This window comes from Natrix helvetica (assembly GCF_964273705.1).
Source record: "Natrix helvetica genome assembly, chromosome: 1".
Taxonomy (NCBI): Eukaryota; Metazoa; Chordata; class Lepidosauria; order Squamata; family Natricidae; genus Natrix; species Natrix helvetica.
In genome coordinates, this window is record NC_138548.1 from 72,993,853 (window position 1) to 73,010,763 (window position 16,911).

At 41.5% G+C, this 16,911-nt stretch overlaps 1 protein-coding gene across 8 annotated transcripts; it reads right to left on the reverse strand.

Moving 5' to 3' along the window:
* Nucleotides 1-4,700: 4,700 nt before the first annotated feature.
* On the reverse strand, nt 4,701-16,713 carry LRRC57 (leucine rich repeat containing 57). Of its 8 annotated transcripts, none has more exons than XM_081967760.1 (6): nt 16,531-16,713; nt 13,228-13,400; nt 12,215-12,350; nt 11,481-11,749; nt 10,014-10,199; nt 4,701-5,687 (listed from the first exon to the last, which is right to left on the reverse strand). In XM_081967760.1, exons 2-6 carry the CDS (start codon nt 13,309-13,311, stop codon nt 5,646-5,648), a joined length of 717 nt encoding a protein of 238 aa, XP_081823886.1. In that variant the 5' UTR covers nt 13,312-13,400; nt 16,531-16,713; the 3' UTR covers nt 4,701-5,645. The 8 variants fall into 8 exon arrangements, with proteins under 8 accessions (XP_081823886.1, XP_081823887.1, XP_081823882.1 ...); XM_081967761.1 differs by having other exon boundaries at nt 13,228-13,333; nt 16,517-16,689; XM_081967756.1 differs by having other exon boundaries at nt 13,228-13,404; nt 16,517-16,687.
* Nucleotides 16,714-16,911: the final 198 nt, after the last annotated feature.

Below are 16,911 nucleotides of genomic sequence, written 5' to 3' on the forward strand. Positions count from 1 at the left end.
GTTTCGTGATGGAAAGAAAAGTGTTTCAAGAAAAATCCTTATGTCACATGAAGAATTGGAGGTGAAGAGAATATTCAGTATGGGCTTAATGCAATGTGTGAACTAAAACATGGTTTCTTGAATAAACCTAGTGCCCATTAGAATTAGGAAAATAACATGGTTTAGCATGAAACAAGACAGCATTAGTAGAAAAACCTTTGTACAAGTCAAATACAGATGTTGTATTACAGGGAGTTCTAAAAACAGGAAGAGATACACATTTCCAATCATGTTAGTGTATAATAAACAGGAATGGGGTGTGTTTTCCCCAAAATCTTCAGTTGTTTTTCTTCAAAAACCAGACAATCCTATTTGATGTAAGTTTACATTAAATGAAATTGCTAAAAAATATATTACTGTTTTTGTCACCCCAGTGGCTAGTAGAGGAAAATCAAAACAGCCCACAAAGTTTAGTTTTATATTAACTTAAGCAGAACTTTATGGGTAAAGTCTAGTTATCTGTCTGCATCCCAAATCATTTTGCAAGGAATTATTATAACCCAATATGAAGAGATCTAAAGTTGAGGTGGCACAGTGGTTAGAGTGCAGTAATGCAGGCTACTTCAGCTGACTGCTAGCTGCAGTTTGGCAGTTCAAGTCTGGTTTGACAGCCTTCCATCCTTCTGAGGTGGGTAAAATGAGGACCCAGATTGTTGGGGGCAATGCATTGACACTCTAAACCGATTAGAAAGGGCTGAAAAAGCACTATAACGTATATACTGTAAGTCTAAGTGCTACTGCTATCTAACAGCTACCGATATACAGGTGAAACTCAAAAAATTAGAATATCATGCAAAAGTTCATTTCTGTAATGCAACTTAAAAGGTGAAACTAATATATGAGATAGACTCATTACATGCAAAGCAAGATAGTCCAAGCCATGATTTGTCATAATTGTGATGATTATGGCTTACAGCTCATGAAAACCCCAAATCCACAATCAGAAAATTAGAATATTGTGAAAAGGTGCAATATTCTAGGCTCAAAGTGTCCCACTCTAATCAGCTAGTTAAGCCATAACACCTGCAAAGGGTTCCTGAGCCTTTAAATGGTCTCTCAGTCTGGTTCAGTAGGAATCACAAACATGGGAAAGATTGCTGACCTGACAGTTGTGCAGAAAACATCATTGACACCCTCCATAAGGAGGGAAAGCCTCAAAAGGTAATTGCAAAATAAGTTGATGTTCCCAAAGTGCTGTATCAAAGCACATTAATGGAAAGTTATGTGGAAGGGGAAAGTGTGAAAGAAAAAGGTGCACAAGCAGCAGGGATGACCACAGCCTGGAGAGGATTGTCAGAAAAAGGCCATTCAAAAGTGTTGGGGACTTTCACAAGGAGTGGACTAAGGATGGAGTCAGTGCAACAAGAGCCACCACACAGGAGACTTCCGGTTCCGGCGGCTGACGGCGACGGGCAACTCGTTGCTCGCTCCAGCTCCCCGGTGGGCTTCCCCACTTCTTGGGGGGCACAGGACGCCCCGTAGAGGCGTCCTGCTGGAGGAGCGGCATCGCGGGGGATCCCTGCATCGGCGGCGGGCGGTGGGAGGTCCCCTGCGCGCTTAAGGCACCGGGGAGCAGATCGGAGGGCGTGTGGGCGCGTCTTCGCTGACAGGCTGATCGGAGTGAAAAAAGAAAGCTGAAGGATGCGGCGGCGGAGCAGTGAGGTGTACACTCCCTTCATTCCTATTACCAACTATAAAATCTGTCAGCTGTGCAAACTTGAACTTTTGGCTTGATTTGGAGAGGTGCGGCTGGAGGGGAGGGGGATTTTTCCCCCCCTTGGACAAGCGGCTGGAAACAAGTGAGCTCGCAGCCCCAAGGCAAGGAGGAGGGGGAGAGCCAAACTAAAGATGTCACACCCCTACTAAATGGATTTTCAGATTTAAACTTTTAATGTTTAAGACAATGAGATCTGGAAGCCCTGGGAACTTTGAACTTTGAAAACTATATTTGTTGCCTCAATACCCGAAGCTGGCAGGGCAAGATGGCACACTTCCGTTTTCTTCATGAGATGTGAGACTTGACTCCACCCTTTAACTTCAGGCTTCCGGTCTTTGTCTCCGTGCTACCTGGATAATTCTCTTGTGGATTGTTTGCTTTTGAACCCCCTGGAGTGAAAAACGACTGCTCTTTTGCCAGGGTGATTAGAAAACTCCCCTGTGCCTGGACTTTCTGCCCCCTGGACTCTCTTGACTGTTCTATCTCTCTGACTGATCCTTCTCTATACTGACTGGACTCTTTACTTTATAAACAATGGCATCTAAAAGACCACCTCCTGGAAAGTCAGGCTTTGCTGCCTCAGCCCCAATATCTGCAACCTCCAGTCCAAGCACACAATCAACGTTAACAGCCTTTAAGCAACCTAAATCTACGGACCTGGAGCTTCATCAAATGTTACAACAACTTCTACAGGGACAAGAGGAAATAAAGAGACAATTGAAGGAGATGAAAGAAGAAATTAAAGAGAACCAGGATAAAATTAATAAGAACTCACAGAGACTGGACCTTTTGGAAGATGGGGCGGCTGAGATGAAGGGAGGGATAGAGGGTGTGCGAAGGGGAATATATGAGTATAGGGTGTGCAAAGGGTGTGCAAAGGGGAATATATGAGTATATTCAGAAGGAAAAACAACAGATGGGGTGGGAAATAGACCTGGCCTATAGAGTGAATTCAGCGTATGCTAGAACACACAATGTCCCCAGGGAGGTACACATTAAATTTCTTAGGAAAAGCACAAGAGATGAAATCCTGAATGCACAAAGGGGGCAAGCCCTGACATATAAAGATAAGGAGATAATCATCCTGAAACAGATCCCCAAGAAAGTGAGGGAGAAAAGAAAATTTTATTCGCAATTGGCGAATAAACTATACCAGAAGGGGGTGTGGTTTCGATGGTTACTGCCTGAAGGTATGCTAATATTCTGGGAGGAGACAAGAGTTAGAATTAATACACCCATAGAGGCGCAGGCCTTTATGGAAAAAAATAAACTACTTCTAGAAAAACCAGAAGACACTTCAGTAGAGGTACAAGACACGGGAGGGGCCGGAGCACTGCCAGCTGGGGGAGATGGGGCGACATCAAGAAAGCTCAGATCACACAAATAAGCAAGAAAATCTACGTGATATAAACTGACCGAAATTACCAATTGAATTTACCACACTGACTATATGCTATTATGTAATATTTGAATTCTATGCAAATGTATGAGTTTGGAGGGGGGGGGTGCAACTACCGCAATTCGCAGCTGCCAAAATTTGTAACCTTTCCCTTACCCTTTCCCTATGTAAAACATTAAAAAACCAATAAAAAACTTTGTTTAAAAAAAAAAAAGACCCACCACACAGAGGGATCCTGGACATGGGCTTCAAATGTTGTATTCCTCTTGTCAAGCTGCCCCTTAACAACAAAAATCAGAAGCGTCTTACCTGGGCTAAAGAAAAACAGACCTGGTCTGTTGCTCAGTGGTCAGTCCTCTTTTCTGATGAGAGCAACTTTTGCATCTCATTTGGAAACCAAGGACCTATAGTATGGAGGAAGAATGGAGAGGCACACTGTAAGGTGCTTGAAGTCCAGTGTGAAGTTTCCAGTCTGTTGATTTGGGGAGCCATGTCATTTGTTGGTGTTGGTCCACTGTGCTTCATTAAGTCCAGGGTCAACGCAGCAGTCTACCAGATTTTGGAGCACTTCATGCTTCCTTCCACAGACGAGCTTTATGAGGATGCTGACTACATTTTCCAGGACTTGGCACCTGCCCACACTGCCAAAAGCACCAAAACCTGGTTCAATGAGGTTCAGGTCAGGCGAGTTTGCTGGCCAATCAAGCACGTGAGATTATTGTGCTTGATTGGCCAGCAAACTCGCCTGACCTGAACCTTATAGAGAATCTATGGGGCATTGCCAAGAGAAAGATGAGAGACATGAGGCCGAACAATGAAGAAGAGCTGAATGTCGCTATTGAAGCATCCTGGTCTTCCATAACACCTCAGCAGTGCCACAGGCTGATAGCTTCCATGCCACGCCGCATTGAGGCAGTAATTGCTGCAAAAGGGGCCCAAATCAAGTACTGAGTACATATGCATGCTTATACTTTTCAGAGGTCCGATATTGTTCTATGTACAATCCTTGTTTTATTGATTGCATGTAATATTCTAATTTTCCGAGATTGTGGATTTGGGGTTTTCATGAGCTGTAAGCCATAATCATCACAATTATGACAAATCACGGTTTGAACTCTCTTGCTTTGCATGTAGTGAGTCTTATCTCATACATTAGTTTCACCTTTTAAGTTGCATTAGGGAAATAAATGAACTTTTGCACGATATTCTAATTTTTTGTTTCACCTGTAAATTATTTTTATTTCCTAGGTTTCACAACTGACCCAACTCCTTTCACCTCTAATTTCTCATTCCCAACTCTGCTGTGTTAAAAGAAATAGCATGATTACCTATTGGTACTCATAGTACAAATTGTTGATTTATAACACATGCAACATATAATGGGACTTTACAGTTGTGATTAAAACCAGCAGTAGAAAAAATGAGAAATATAACTGGAACCGGTAATGTATGGGGGGGGGGGGGGATTGTAAGAATATCATATCACGTTAGTGTTACTGTGTGTTTCAACATCCAAACATTTTCATTTATGACCATTTCCTAGGGTAGAGTTGCTTTTCATTTTAATTTAAATTTCATTTACACGAACAGTACATTTTACAGAAAGCTTCAGCTGCATGTTTGCCATTCCAATTACATAAGAATATATTTCAGCTTATTTTGTCAAAAGGTGCCAAAAAAGTTTTAAGAAAGTTGTGGAGGTATGGTTTTTGTAAAAAGCATGTAAATTATTCCAAGATTGCATATTTTAAATATCCATGGGTGCTTTGAATAAGGCATCAATACAGTGATCAAGCCCTCCCCCCCCCCCAAACATTGGAGTTTGTTACTCCCATGAAGATTCAAATGCATACAATGTCCTATTATGCAAGCCATCAGTTTAGCACACTAAGGTGAACTCTTTGACTAGCAAGTGGAAGACAAACCATCTAGAGAATGACTGTGGTGTGAATCTAGGACAACTGATTTTTATTATGTATATTAAGCCACTATCTGCTCATCCATAATTTGTGCTTCTATTGTAATTTTTCAAATGACCAGCCCTACATACATTGTAAAATATTTAAAGCCAAGAGATGGATGGATTTGCATTGCGGAGTTAAATCTATATTGAATTAGTGAGCCTCCTGGCAGATGATTCTACACATATAGCCCATTATCTCCATCTGCCCTGCTTCCTATGTATGAAGTTGTCAGGAACTGTCATAAAACCTCTTCAGCTCAGGACATTTTGTAATTTTCTTCTTAATCTTTGTAGATGGAGACTTAACAAGTGGATGTTAAGCATTATATCCAAGGTTACCAATTCTTGGATTCATCTTGTGAGATCTAAAACATCAAGGCATTTTGAAACCAAGAGGTCACTGTTCTCTTGCCTTTATATAAAGGCTTGAATGTCATTCTCCCAACAGGCTTGTTGCATTTTGGATCCACGCATCAGTCATATTTCTTGTTGTCTTTTCATTCACGAGATAAAACTGGCACAGTAGTTCAGGCAAATTTTTTCTTTGTAGCCGTGAATCTCTCCATATACTAAAATGTTAAAAAAAAGGTTTTGTTGATAAATATATCACATAAATCAAGTTCTAGATAACTCTTGTAAAGAGTTCATTTCTAGATTTATGATTTTCTTTTTTTGTTCTGTTTAGTACATAATCTATTTCTACTGACTAGTTACAATTTTAATACTGTATTAATTCAGACCTTCTGTGTTGTCTTTTCTTTCCTTAATCTGCTGTTGGACAAGAGATGCCTAGCTAGCCTGATAAAGCAAGTAGGGTTCAGACAATTCAAGAGGGCACATTTTAATCGTATCACTTGCCGCTAGTAGTTAGCTTTAGAATTAAATTCTTTTAAATCAGTTATATAGATCTCAACAACCAAGAACAGAATAGAATCGTATCTCATGCTCTTTCTTCCTCAGAGCTCAATGTCCTGCAAATATGTATAGTGCATCACACTTGAGGACTAAGAGATCAAAGAATAGCATAGGGCACCAGTGGTGGGATTCAAATAATTTAACAACCGGTTCTCTACCCTAATGATTTCTTCCAACAACCAGTTCACCAAACTGCTCAGAAAGTTAACAACCGATTCTCCTGAAGTGGTGTGAACTGGCTGCATCCCACTACTGGGCAGCACTGATAATTATGGCTTAAAGCAGAAGTCCAGGAAAGTTCTTTTGGTGAACATCAAACAAGAACATACTGCATAGGTTTTTTTCTAAATTTGATCCAAAGAGGTTTAATAAGAGTGCAAGTTTTAATTGCCAATTCATATAAAAGCCTATATGTGCAATGAAATAGTAAGTAGCAACATCTATTTAACTGTGACTGATCATAAAAAAAAAAGCAGGATCAGTCATGGTTAGTTGTAAGCTAGGTTGGAAGGTCAAAGAAATATCTGAGAAAAGGGCAAAAACAAACCAGAGTTGTTGAGAAGCCTATATGGAGATGTCCATGTGATCAAAAGGATCAGTTTGAGGGAATCTTTCAATAGGCATACTTATAATAATAATAAATAATAATAAATTTGAATTTATTAGCCGCTCCCTTTCCAGGCAGGACTCGGGGCGGCGTACAATGGGCATATAGGACATAGAAACATGTGTACAAACACATAAACACATAAACATACAAAAATACAGAGACACACATGCACGGAGGAGGTAACCAATTACAACATTTAGACAGTTAAAATCCCCATTAAAATACCCCAATTGTAAAAGACCCAATGTACAATTAAAATTTAAAATTTAAAAAGACAGTCAGGAGGAGTGAGAAAAATTACGGTTGAGCCAGGCCAGATAATTGAAAGAGGTGGGTCTTCAGCTGTACACGGAAGGAGCGGAGGTCGGAAGTAATCCTGATGTCACGGGGAAGGTCATTCCACAGGGCTGGGCCCATCACAGAGAAGGCTCTGCTCCTGGGTGTCGCCCCCCGACACTGTTTGGCGGACGGCACCCGGAGAAGTCCCTCTCTGTGTGAGCGAATTGGTCGCAGGGATGTGTGGGGCAGGATGCGATCCTGCATGTAACTAGGCCCTGTGCCATGAAGCGCTTTAAAGATCATAATCAAAACCTTGAAACGCACTCGGTAGACCACAGGAAGCCAGTGCAGCTCGCGCAGGAGAGGTGTTACAGGGGAGTATCTAGTCCTCCCCATAATCACCCGCGCGGCCGCGTTCTGGACCAACTGCAGTCTCCGAGTGCATCTCAAGGGAAGCCCCATGTAGAGAGCATTGCAGTAGTCCAGGCGAGACGTCACTAGCGCATGGGTGACTGTGCGTAGGGCATCCCGGTCCAATAAGGGGCGCAATTGGCGCATCAGGCGGACCTGATGGAACGCCCCCCTTGCCACGGCTGTTACATGGTCATCCATGGACAGCCGGGCATCTAGGAGGACGCCCAAATTGCGCACCTGTTCCATGGGGGCTAGTTGCACGCCCCCGATGGCCAGAGATGGAAGCACCTGGTTGAACCGGGAGGCCGGAAGCCACAGCCACTCCGTCTTGGAAGGGTTGAGTTTTAGTCGGTTGCCATCCATCCAGACCCGTACGGCCTCCAAACACCGGGACATCATTTCGACGGCCTCATTGGGGTGGTTCGGGGTGGAAATGTATAGCTGAGTATCATCAGCATACAGATGATATCCCACCCCAAAACCACGGATGATCTCGCCCAGCGGTTTCATGTATGTGTTGAACAGGAGAGGCGAGAGCACCGATCCCTGTGGCACTCCACATGTGAGTGGCCTCCGGGTCGATCTCTGTTCCCCTGCCAACACACGTTGCGTCCGGTCAGAGAGGTAGGAGCCAAACCACCGTAAAACGGTGCCCCTGACTCCCAACCCCTCTAGCCGGTGCAACAGGATACCATGGTCGATGGTATCGAACGCCGCCGAGAGATCTAATAGGACCAGGATAGAGGAACAACCCCTATCTCTGGCCCTCCAGAGATTATCAACCAATGCGACCAAGGCCGTCTCGGTGCTGTGCCCGGGACGGAAGCCGGACTGGCGCGGGTCTAGATAATCATTTTCCTCCAGGTGACGTGGGAACTGCTGTACCACCACACTCTCTACAACCTTCGCTAAGAAAGGAAGGTTGGAGACTGGACGATAATTGACTAGGTCCATTGGGTCCAGGGAAGGCTTCTTGAGCAGGGGCCTCACCACCGCCTCTTTCAAGGCGGCCGGTAGAGACCCCTCACCCAACGAGGCGTTCACTAGGCCCAGGAGCCAGTCGCGCGTAACCTCCCAGGATGCCAGTACAAGCCAGGAGGGACACGGGTCCAATAAACATGTGGTGGGTCGCAGACGTCCACGCAACCTGTCCAAATCCTCGATGGCAACCGAGTCAAACTCCTCCCAAAGCGGTCCCTCAAGACTCGCCACGGGCGTCTCTACTGAACTACTGAAAGGGGCCCATCCCATCCGGATTTGAGCGACTTTGTCCTGTAGATATTTCCCAAACTCCTCTGCTCTGCCCTGTAAAGGGGCTTCCCGCGGTCTCTCAAACAAGAGGGAGCGAGTCACCCGAAACAGGGCGGCAGGGCGGTTATCTGCGGACGCAATAAGAGCGGCGCAATGTTGACGTTTGGCCGCTCTTAATGCCACGAGGTACGTCCTCAAATAGGCTCGTGCCTGTGCTCGGTCGAATTCGGAACGGGAGGATCTCCAACGACTCTCTAGGCGTCTCTTGTGGCGTTTCATCACCCTTAGCTCCTCGGTAAACCAAGGGGCCAGGGTGGTTCGTCGCCGCAGGAGAGGCCGCAAAGGCGCCACCCGGTCTAGGGCCCCGGTAGTCGCACTATTCCATGCGTCTACCAGGTCCTCCACTCGGGGGCGGGTCAGGTCCACAGGAGGTGGCCCAAGCTCCGTCTGGAACCTATCTGGTTCCATCAGGCGCTTGGGGCGGAACCATCTAATACCTTCCAGTTCCGCCTCCTCGCGGCGGGGGGTAGCACCAGGGAAGCCCAGCCGGAGAAGTGAGTGATCCGACCATGACAGGGGAATAATGGTAGGATCCCCTATTCCCAGATCACTCATCCACTGGCCAGAGACAAAGACAAGGTCCAGCGTGTGGCCTCCCTCTCTTATGAAGATTTTAAGAATAGTTATGTGCTATTACTGCTATTAAACCTCTTTGGATCAAATTCAGCGGAACTTATGCAGTATGTTCTTGTTTGGTGTGTTCACCAAAAGAACTTTCCTGGACTTCTCCTTTAAGCCATAATTATCGGTGCTTTCTTTGCTGTTCTAGGATCTCTTAGTCCTTATATAAAACTATATAAGCACTTTGACAAATATTTTGAAAGGTATAGGGCAGCGGTGTCCAAACTTGAGAACTTTAAGACTTGTGGACTTCAATTCCCAGAATTCCCCAGCCAACATGGCTGGCTGGGGAATTCTGGGAGTTGAAGTCCACAAGTCTTAAAGTTCTCAAGTTTGGACACCCCTGGTATAGGGTTTAGTGCAGGGGTGTCAAACTTGCAGATGAGTCACGCTCTGGCCACTCCCACCCAGTTTAATGAAGGGGGGGGAGTCGCGATACACACATGACGACGTGATGCTGTGAGTTTGACATCCCTGGTTTAGTGCAATGAGCCAGCAAGTATTTTTAAGCACTCATACAACTCTGATATATTAATCTATTAATTAGGAAATTGTTGCCATTGTTTTCCAAAAGTTTAAGATGAATCAGGAGTTCAAGGCTATAATGTGTGTATAAAAATTGCTCTCTTTTTTATGATTTCATTTAACAACTGATGCCATTTGACCACTACCCTACCCAAATATATAGTAAAATGTTACTAAGTAGTGAAAAAAAGAAATACATATATAAGATTTTCCAACAAACCTTTTCATATCCATCCAATTCTCGGAGTTTCTTGATCTCAAAAAGATTACCCTCTACAGCAAGTAAAGAGATCTGAGAATCACCAAGAATACTCTGAGGAAGTACACTTAGTTCTAGGCAGTTCTCTTCAAGGCGCAGAACTTTGAGGCGTGGACAATGAGAGATCTGGGAGGAGATCTGAGAAATCTGTTATAGGCCCAAAGCAGTAAGCAAAAAGATGGTTACAATGATCATAATGTCTCCCTAATTAGAAAAATTAAATAAGAAAACAAAAAAATATTACACACGTTTCTAAAACTTGGTCCTGTATTGATATGTGAACTGAGTTTGTTTTGCTATAATTAATCAAGCCACCATGACAATAGGATTGCTAAAAACTCCTACTACAATTTCAGCACAATGAATGATTACAATTGCAGAGTATCTCCAATTAATTACACATTTAAAAGGTAATTGTACTATTACCGTATTTTTCAGAGTATAAGATGCACTCCCACCCCCCAAAAAGTGGGTGGATAGTGAGGTGGGGGGAGGGAGTTAGTGTGGCGCCAACCAGATGTTCTAGAAAGGGTCATGGCGGGGAACAGCCGCAATGAATGGGCAGCAACGGCAAATGGGCGGTGGCGAACCGGTCAGATGTCGGATGGATGCTGGGAGGCAGAGACAATTTTTTTTTCTCCCCAAAAGCTAGGTGCATCTTATAGTCTGGAGCTTCTTATAATCTGAAAAATACGGTAATTTTCATGTAAGGGATGAATATATAAACTTGGATCAATATACAGGTAATCCTCAATTTATGATCACAATTGAGCCCAAAATTTATGTTGAATGAGAAATTTGTTAAGTGAGTTTTGCCCCATTTTATGACTTTTCTTTTGTTAAGCGAATCACATTGTTAAATTAGCAACCCGATTGTTAAGTGAATCTGATTTCCCTATTAACTTCCCTTGTCAGAAGGTCACAAAAGGTAATCATATGTCCCCAGGACACTGCAACCATCATAAACATGAGTTACTTGCTAAGCATCTGAATTTTGATCATGTGACCATGGGGATGCTGCAACAGTCATAAGTCTGAAAAATAAGTCTCTTTTTCCAATGCCGTTGTAACTTTGAATAGTCACTAAGTGTACTGTTGTAAATCAAGGACTGTCTGTAGTTTATATTTTGTCCATCAATGTAAACATCAATTTCGAATGTTAGAGTTAATTCTTGATTTTATTGAGTTCCCACTACTGGAACTGCCATAGTGGCCATTGCTAAGTGATGCAGTTTACAACATGGACTTTATGACTACATTGTTTAGCAAATTTCAAGCCCGATTATCATTGTTAATCAAGAGCTACTTTTAATGCCAAATAAATCCCCACCTCTTGCAAATTTGGCTTATAGCATTAACTATATCCCCATCCCATAGTATTTATGACACTACATAATAATGCTCAACTACAAAAATATACTTCCAGACCTGATTTTGATTTAAGTTCAGTTCAATGGCCTGTAGCTCTCCTATTGTGTCTGGGATGCACTGGATCTGATTTCTGGAAAGATCTACCACATCTATATGATGAAGACTGCATAGCTGAACAGGTATAGTTTGAAGCTTGTTTCCGGAAAGGCTCAGAGTCTTTAGTGCTGCAAGTTGTCCAAAGCTGCTAGGTAAACGTGTCAACTGGTTATTGTTCAGATGTAGAATTTCCAGCTTTTTCAGCTTGCAGAGATCCTCAGGTAATACAGCTAGTAATAAATTATAAATAGAATTAAATCATGATGCTGAGAAAAAAGAACAATTATTAAAATATCAAGACTGAATATTTTATTCTGCTATATAATGCTCCTTAGAATAAAGATTCATAATATAACGGAATGTTCTCTTGCAATATACAATGTATAATATATCAGATATAATTTCTTCTACTTATATATTGCAAAATTGCCTGGGTTAATACACAGGCTCCACTTTCCATCAGAACTCTTGCAGTTGAGAAGATGTGGGAAGAGAACAAGAGAGCAAGTAATAAAATTTTTCTAGCTGAGCAAGCCCCTATTTCATAAGAATCAAATTAATTTTGATTACCTTAGCATTCAGCAACGCATTACCTTAGTAACAAGTAATTGCACTTACAAACAAATATTTATTAGTACTGAAACATTATTTAATATGCAATATATAGCAAGCTAAAAATACTTAAGTAAACATACTCAGTCTGTTGTGATTTAAAGCAAGACTTTTCAATACAGAGAACTTTCCTATAAAAGGTGGGAGTGATTCAAGCTTATTGTTGGACAAATCTATTGTTCTGAGATTACTTGCCAACTTCTGTAGATCTTCAGGAAACTGAAAAAGAATTCAGATATTGATGAAATTACTCCAAGATTTAAAAACTGCAACGAATATACAGAATCAGAAAGATTTGTAATAAAAATTATGTTTTGTAGTCTTACATTCCCCAAATAATGAAAGATTGGAAAAGGATTGGGAAATCTGTCCAAAATCAATTAACCATAATTGGAACAAAACCCAACACAATGAAGTATTTCATATTATGCAAAATCAAAATAAATAAAACCTAAAATGAACTGCCATAGTTGCTTAATGGATATAACAGCTCATTAAGTCATATTTCTTTTTAGAAATTAAATCCAAGTCAGAGAACTTTAGTAAAACTGTGCAGAACTGCATTTTTTAAATAACAGTCATCAGGAGTAAGCTTTTATTAAATGTTCTGCCTTTAGAAATGCAAACTGATTTCTATAATATAGACGAGTATCAATACCTTTATAGTATAGATATTAATTAGAACATATTCAACATTTTTATTAGAAGTATGTAAAATATATTGCGTTCAGACTGAATGCATTCAGAAATAGTCCAACATTAAATGCTGCATTTTGAGACAAACATTTAGTTTCAGGATTAAAACAGCTTTTTAAAAACAAACAAACTGGGTATTATCAAGCTGAAAATAAAAATAAAAAACCCTTTGATTGTAGAATACTCTTATTGGATTTCCAGTGAGACCAGAATAGCCTACTCCAAGCCTGAAATGGTCCAAAATGCAAAGTCTGAAACAGCCAAATTTAGTCCTTTACATATGTAATCAAAAGGACAATATTCTGAATTCCAAAACAAAATATAATTTTATCTTTCTGGCATTTTACGGAGTAAAGGAAAATGATTTTTGGTGCCATATGTACACAAAATTGAGATTTACCTCAGAAAGCCCTTTTCCAGTTAATTGGAATACTCCTGTTTTTTGGGCAGTCTCCAAATGTGCTTTTAAGGCACTGTTTCCCATCTTGCGGTTCTTGTCTTTGCAACTGGCAAACAAAAAGGATTGTGGCAGATGTGTAGCGGAGTCCCTCTACATTAGGCAACATGAAATTACTTTCTGTCAAAAAGTAAATTGAGAATAAATGAAATAAAGGTTTAGCTATGTGATTTTCTTCTCAATATTCTCACCTCCATGGTAAATTGAGGCACTGCCTCCCATGCCACTGACTCAAGTAAACGTAAGTTACTCAAATCATCACCACTGCATAAAATTAATCTTAACACAACATTCATTAGGAATAAGACAGGAATATATGAAAATGTTGCTATATAACAGAAAAGATGGAAAGGATAAATGAAAACACTGTATTCAAACTCACGTTAACCTGAAAACAAGACCTGCTCAAAAGTATTCGTTTTCAGTCAGCATGTTTATGTTTCTGCATTCAAAAAGATTAATTAATAACTGCTGGAAAAATGGATATATTATATAATAGTAACTGAACAGACAGTCAGTTTTTATAGCATTAAAGTCTATGGCAAAGTATTAACCTCCACTCCAGAGATTCAGCATATTTCCAAATATATACACATAAAGCTGAATTAAAAATAATAATAAAACTACAGGCAAGTCTTTTTGATAATGACTCCATGTCTCCCCTGATTACACCCAAGGAAGTCCTCAGGCTTCCAAATAGCTATGAAGAGTTTATTGTCTGTAAACATATTTAGAGATTTAAACCCCCAGGCAGGGGGTTGGACTAGAAGACCTCCAAGGTCCCTTCCAACTCTACTATTGTATTGTATTGTATTTATTTATTTTATTTATTTCTTAGATTTTTAGACCGCCCACTCTCCCAAAAAGGGACTCGGGGCGGTGTACAGTCAATGCAAATAAAATACAGTCATAACAATAAAATACATTTAAAATACATTTGGAGGGGGAGATAGGCTGTACAAGAAATAAATATATTCTAACCCTAAAAACATCCCAATTAAAACCCCAAACCCAATTAAAATAAAATAAATCCCCGGGAGGTAAAAACTAAGAAAGTGCCAGGCCAGCTGATTGAAATAGGTGAGTCTTTAACTTTTGACGGAAGGAACGGAGGTCGGTGGTAGTTCGAATGTCTGGGGGGAGGTCATTCCAGAGGGTTGGGCCCATCACAGAGAAGGATCTACTCCTAGGTGTCACCCGCTGGCATTGCCTAGCGGACGGCACCAGGAGGAGCCCCTGGATGGAGAGGTTTGGCCTACCCAATTGTTATGGTATGTTGGTTAAGCCTTTTATGTGACTAATGCTTTTAATACAGTAAGCCATTTACAGCCTATGGGAATTTAGCAGCATAGAAGCCTTGGCAAATGCAGTGGTATCTTGGAACTCAACTGCTTTGAAATCATCAAATTTGATACTTGATGCATTATGGTGCATCCCCCCTCCCCCTACTCATTTTCTTTGGTAATCATCCAACAATCTAGAACTCATCAGTGTAGGCTGCTTTGTGACTCATTACATTATTCCTTATGTAAAAATGTATTTGTTACTTATTTATTTTTGGTGCTCATCCCGGAACCAATTAATGAAGAGTACCAAGGTACCACTGTAAAAAAATCCATGAAGTACAAGACTCCAGTTATAGTTTCCAATGAGCTGTGCTTTCCTTTGACCACATATGAATAGCATTGCACAACTTTCTCTAACACAGCTTTCTCTAGTGTTGCAGTCACAAGACTTGTTTCATATAAAATCAACACTTTCTAAATATTTTGCTCTTGATGTCAGAGTTTCCTATTCTAAAACACTTTTGCATTAGCACTAATCCAAAAGTAACAAGGTACGCACTGTTTCTAATTCTGCCTTCCTTAACATAGTACTGCCTCATTAATTACTGTTTTCTGTTGACAAGTCAGCAGTATTACAAAGAAATTATTACAAAGTATTACTGTAGGGATTATAGGTTAATTCAGGTACCAATTCAAGCTAATGCCTTTTTGTTCATAATAGCAATACATTTTTTTCTCCACACATTGGGATATTAAAGAAAACTTTGTTCATCTAACAATGCTTTTAGACAGTACAGGTAATCCTCATCCTCAATCACAATTGAGCCCAAAATTAACTTTGCTAAACAAGACAGTTGTTAAGAGTTGCCCATTTTATGACATTTCTTGCCACAGTTGTTAACAGTTAACAATTAAATTAGTAACAGGGTGATTAAGGGAATCTCTTCCCCATTGTCTTTGCTTGTCAGAAGGTCACAAGGGGTGATTACATGACCCCAGATCTCTGCAACCATCATAAATACAATGCCAGTTGCCAAGAGCCCAAATTTTGATCACATGACTGTAGGGATGCTGTAACAGTCATATGGAAGCTAGTCATAAATCACTTTTTTCAATGCCATTGTAATTCCAAATACTAAACAAATGGTTGTAAATGGAGGATTTATCTGTATTACCGAATTTCCCTTTTGCTGGCTTTTGTACTAGCTGCTTGCCTTCTTTTACCTGGAACTGTGAAAATTGTGCAAGGAGAAGGGCAGGTAAGTGAAGTCAGCCTTAACTCAGAGAATTTGGGATAGCCTCAGTTTTGACCATCAAGGGGCCAGCAACAAACTATGTTTAGGCGAATATTTACCTTCCTCTCACTGATAAGGAAGTTGGGGGGGGGGGGAATAAGCAAGGTGTCATCTCTTTCTCCCACCAAAAGACACAGGCGGGCAGCATAAGGGAGGGGCGGCATCAACGCAATTCCTGAACTTCGCAGGAAAAAAATATTTCTCCGTTGAAGTAAACCACAGTCAAATCATGCTAATCCCACGCACGCTAATCCGGATGAAAGGCTGGGTCCAGTTAACTACAGTTTTACTAAACAGGTCACACTGCATGAACACAAACCAAACGAACTATGGTTTAGCGCGAAATGAAAGCCTAACCTCAAAGGGATTTAACTTTCCAGGATGACACGTTACGGCTACAAAAAGCCGGATGACCATTTAGATGGATCTTTCTTCTTTCCTCAATAAACGTCCAGACCCAAAAGTTTCTTCTTCGCTGCCATCCAATAATCGTCCCGATTTTTACTGCGGCACTTTCTAACGGAGTTCATCTCCCATAATCAGGCTACCAACTTCAGCCTCTCGACTCCAACGCCCTCAGTAGATCTCCCCTAGGGAAGCCACCAAGGGAGATCCCCCTCCCCCCAAAAAATACCTCCTGGACGGGATTACCTTCGTCCCTTTACTTAGTCGGCACAACCTCGCATCCTAGCAACAAGCATACGCAGGACGACGAGAAACAGCGGCCGGGCGACTTCAGTCGTCCGCGGAGGAGCCAAGCACCCGGGTGACAGCCAGCCTAGTATCTAATGGCGTGCTTCTCCGCTCGAAAAATAATATTTGAGAATCTCGGGGATGGGGGAGGATTACCCAGAGTATCCCGAGTGACTTCCGCCACAATCAAAATGGCCGAAGGAGTCGCCATTTTTATTTTTTATTTTTATTTTTTGGCTTCCGGATGCCCCGTGAGAGGAGGAAAGCAACCAAATCTTTTGTACAGAGAAGTAGTCGGTGTTTCGGCGGGCCCCGCTAGGGTACATCGTGATACGGGACGGCCCATAGAGGAA

Coding starts and splice junctions, on each gene's coding strand:
- LRRC57 (XM_081967755.1), bottom strand. CDS start 16,013: ATGCTGCCCGCCTGTGTCTTTTGGTGGGAGAAAGAGATGACACCTTGC. Junction 13,334..15,924: donor TCCTTATCAGTGAGAGGAAG/GTAAATATTCGC, acceptor TTTGTTTGCCAG/TTGCAAAGACAAGAACCGCA. Junction 10,200..11,480: donor TGAACTTAAATCAAAATCAG/GTCTGGAAGTAT, acceptor GGCCTATAACAG/ATTTCTCAGATCTCCTCCCA.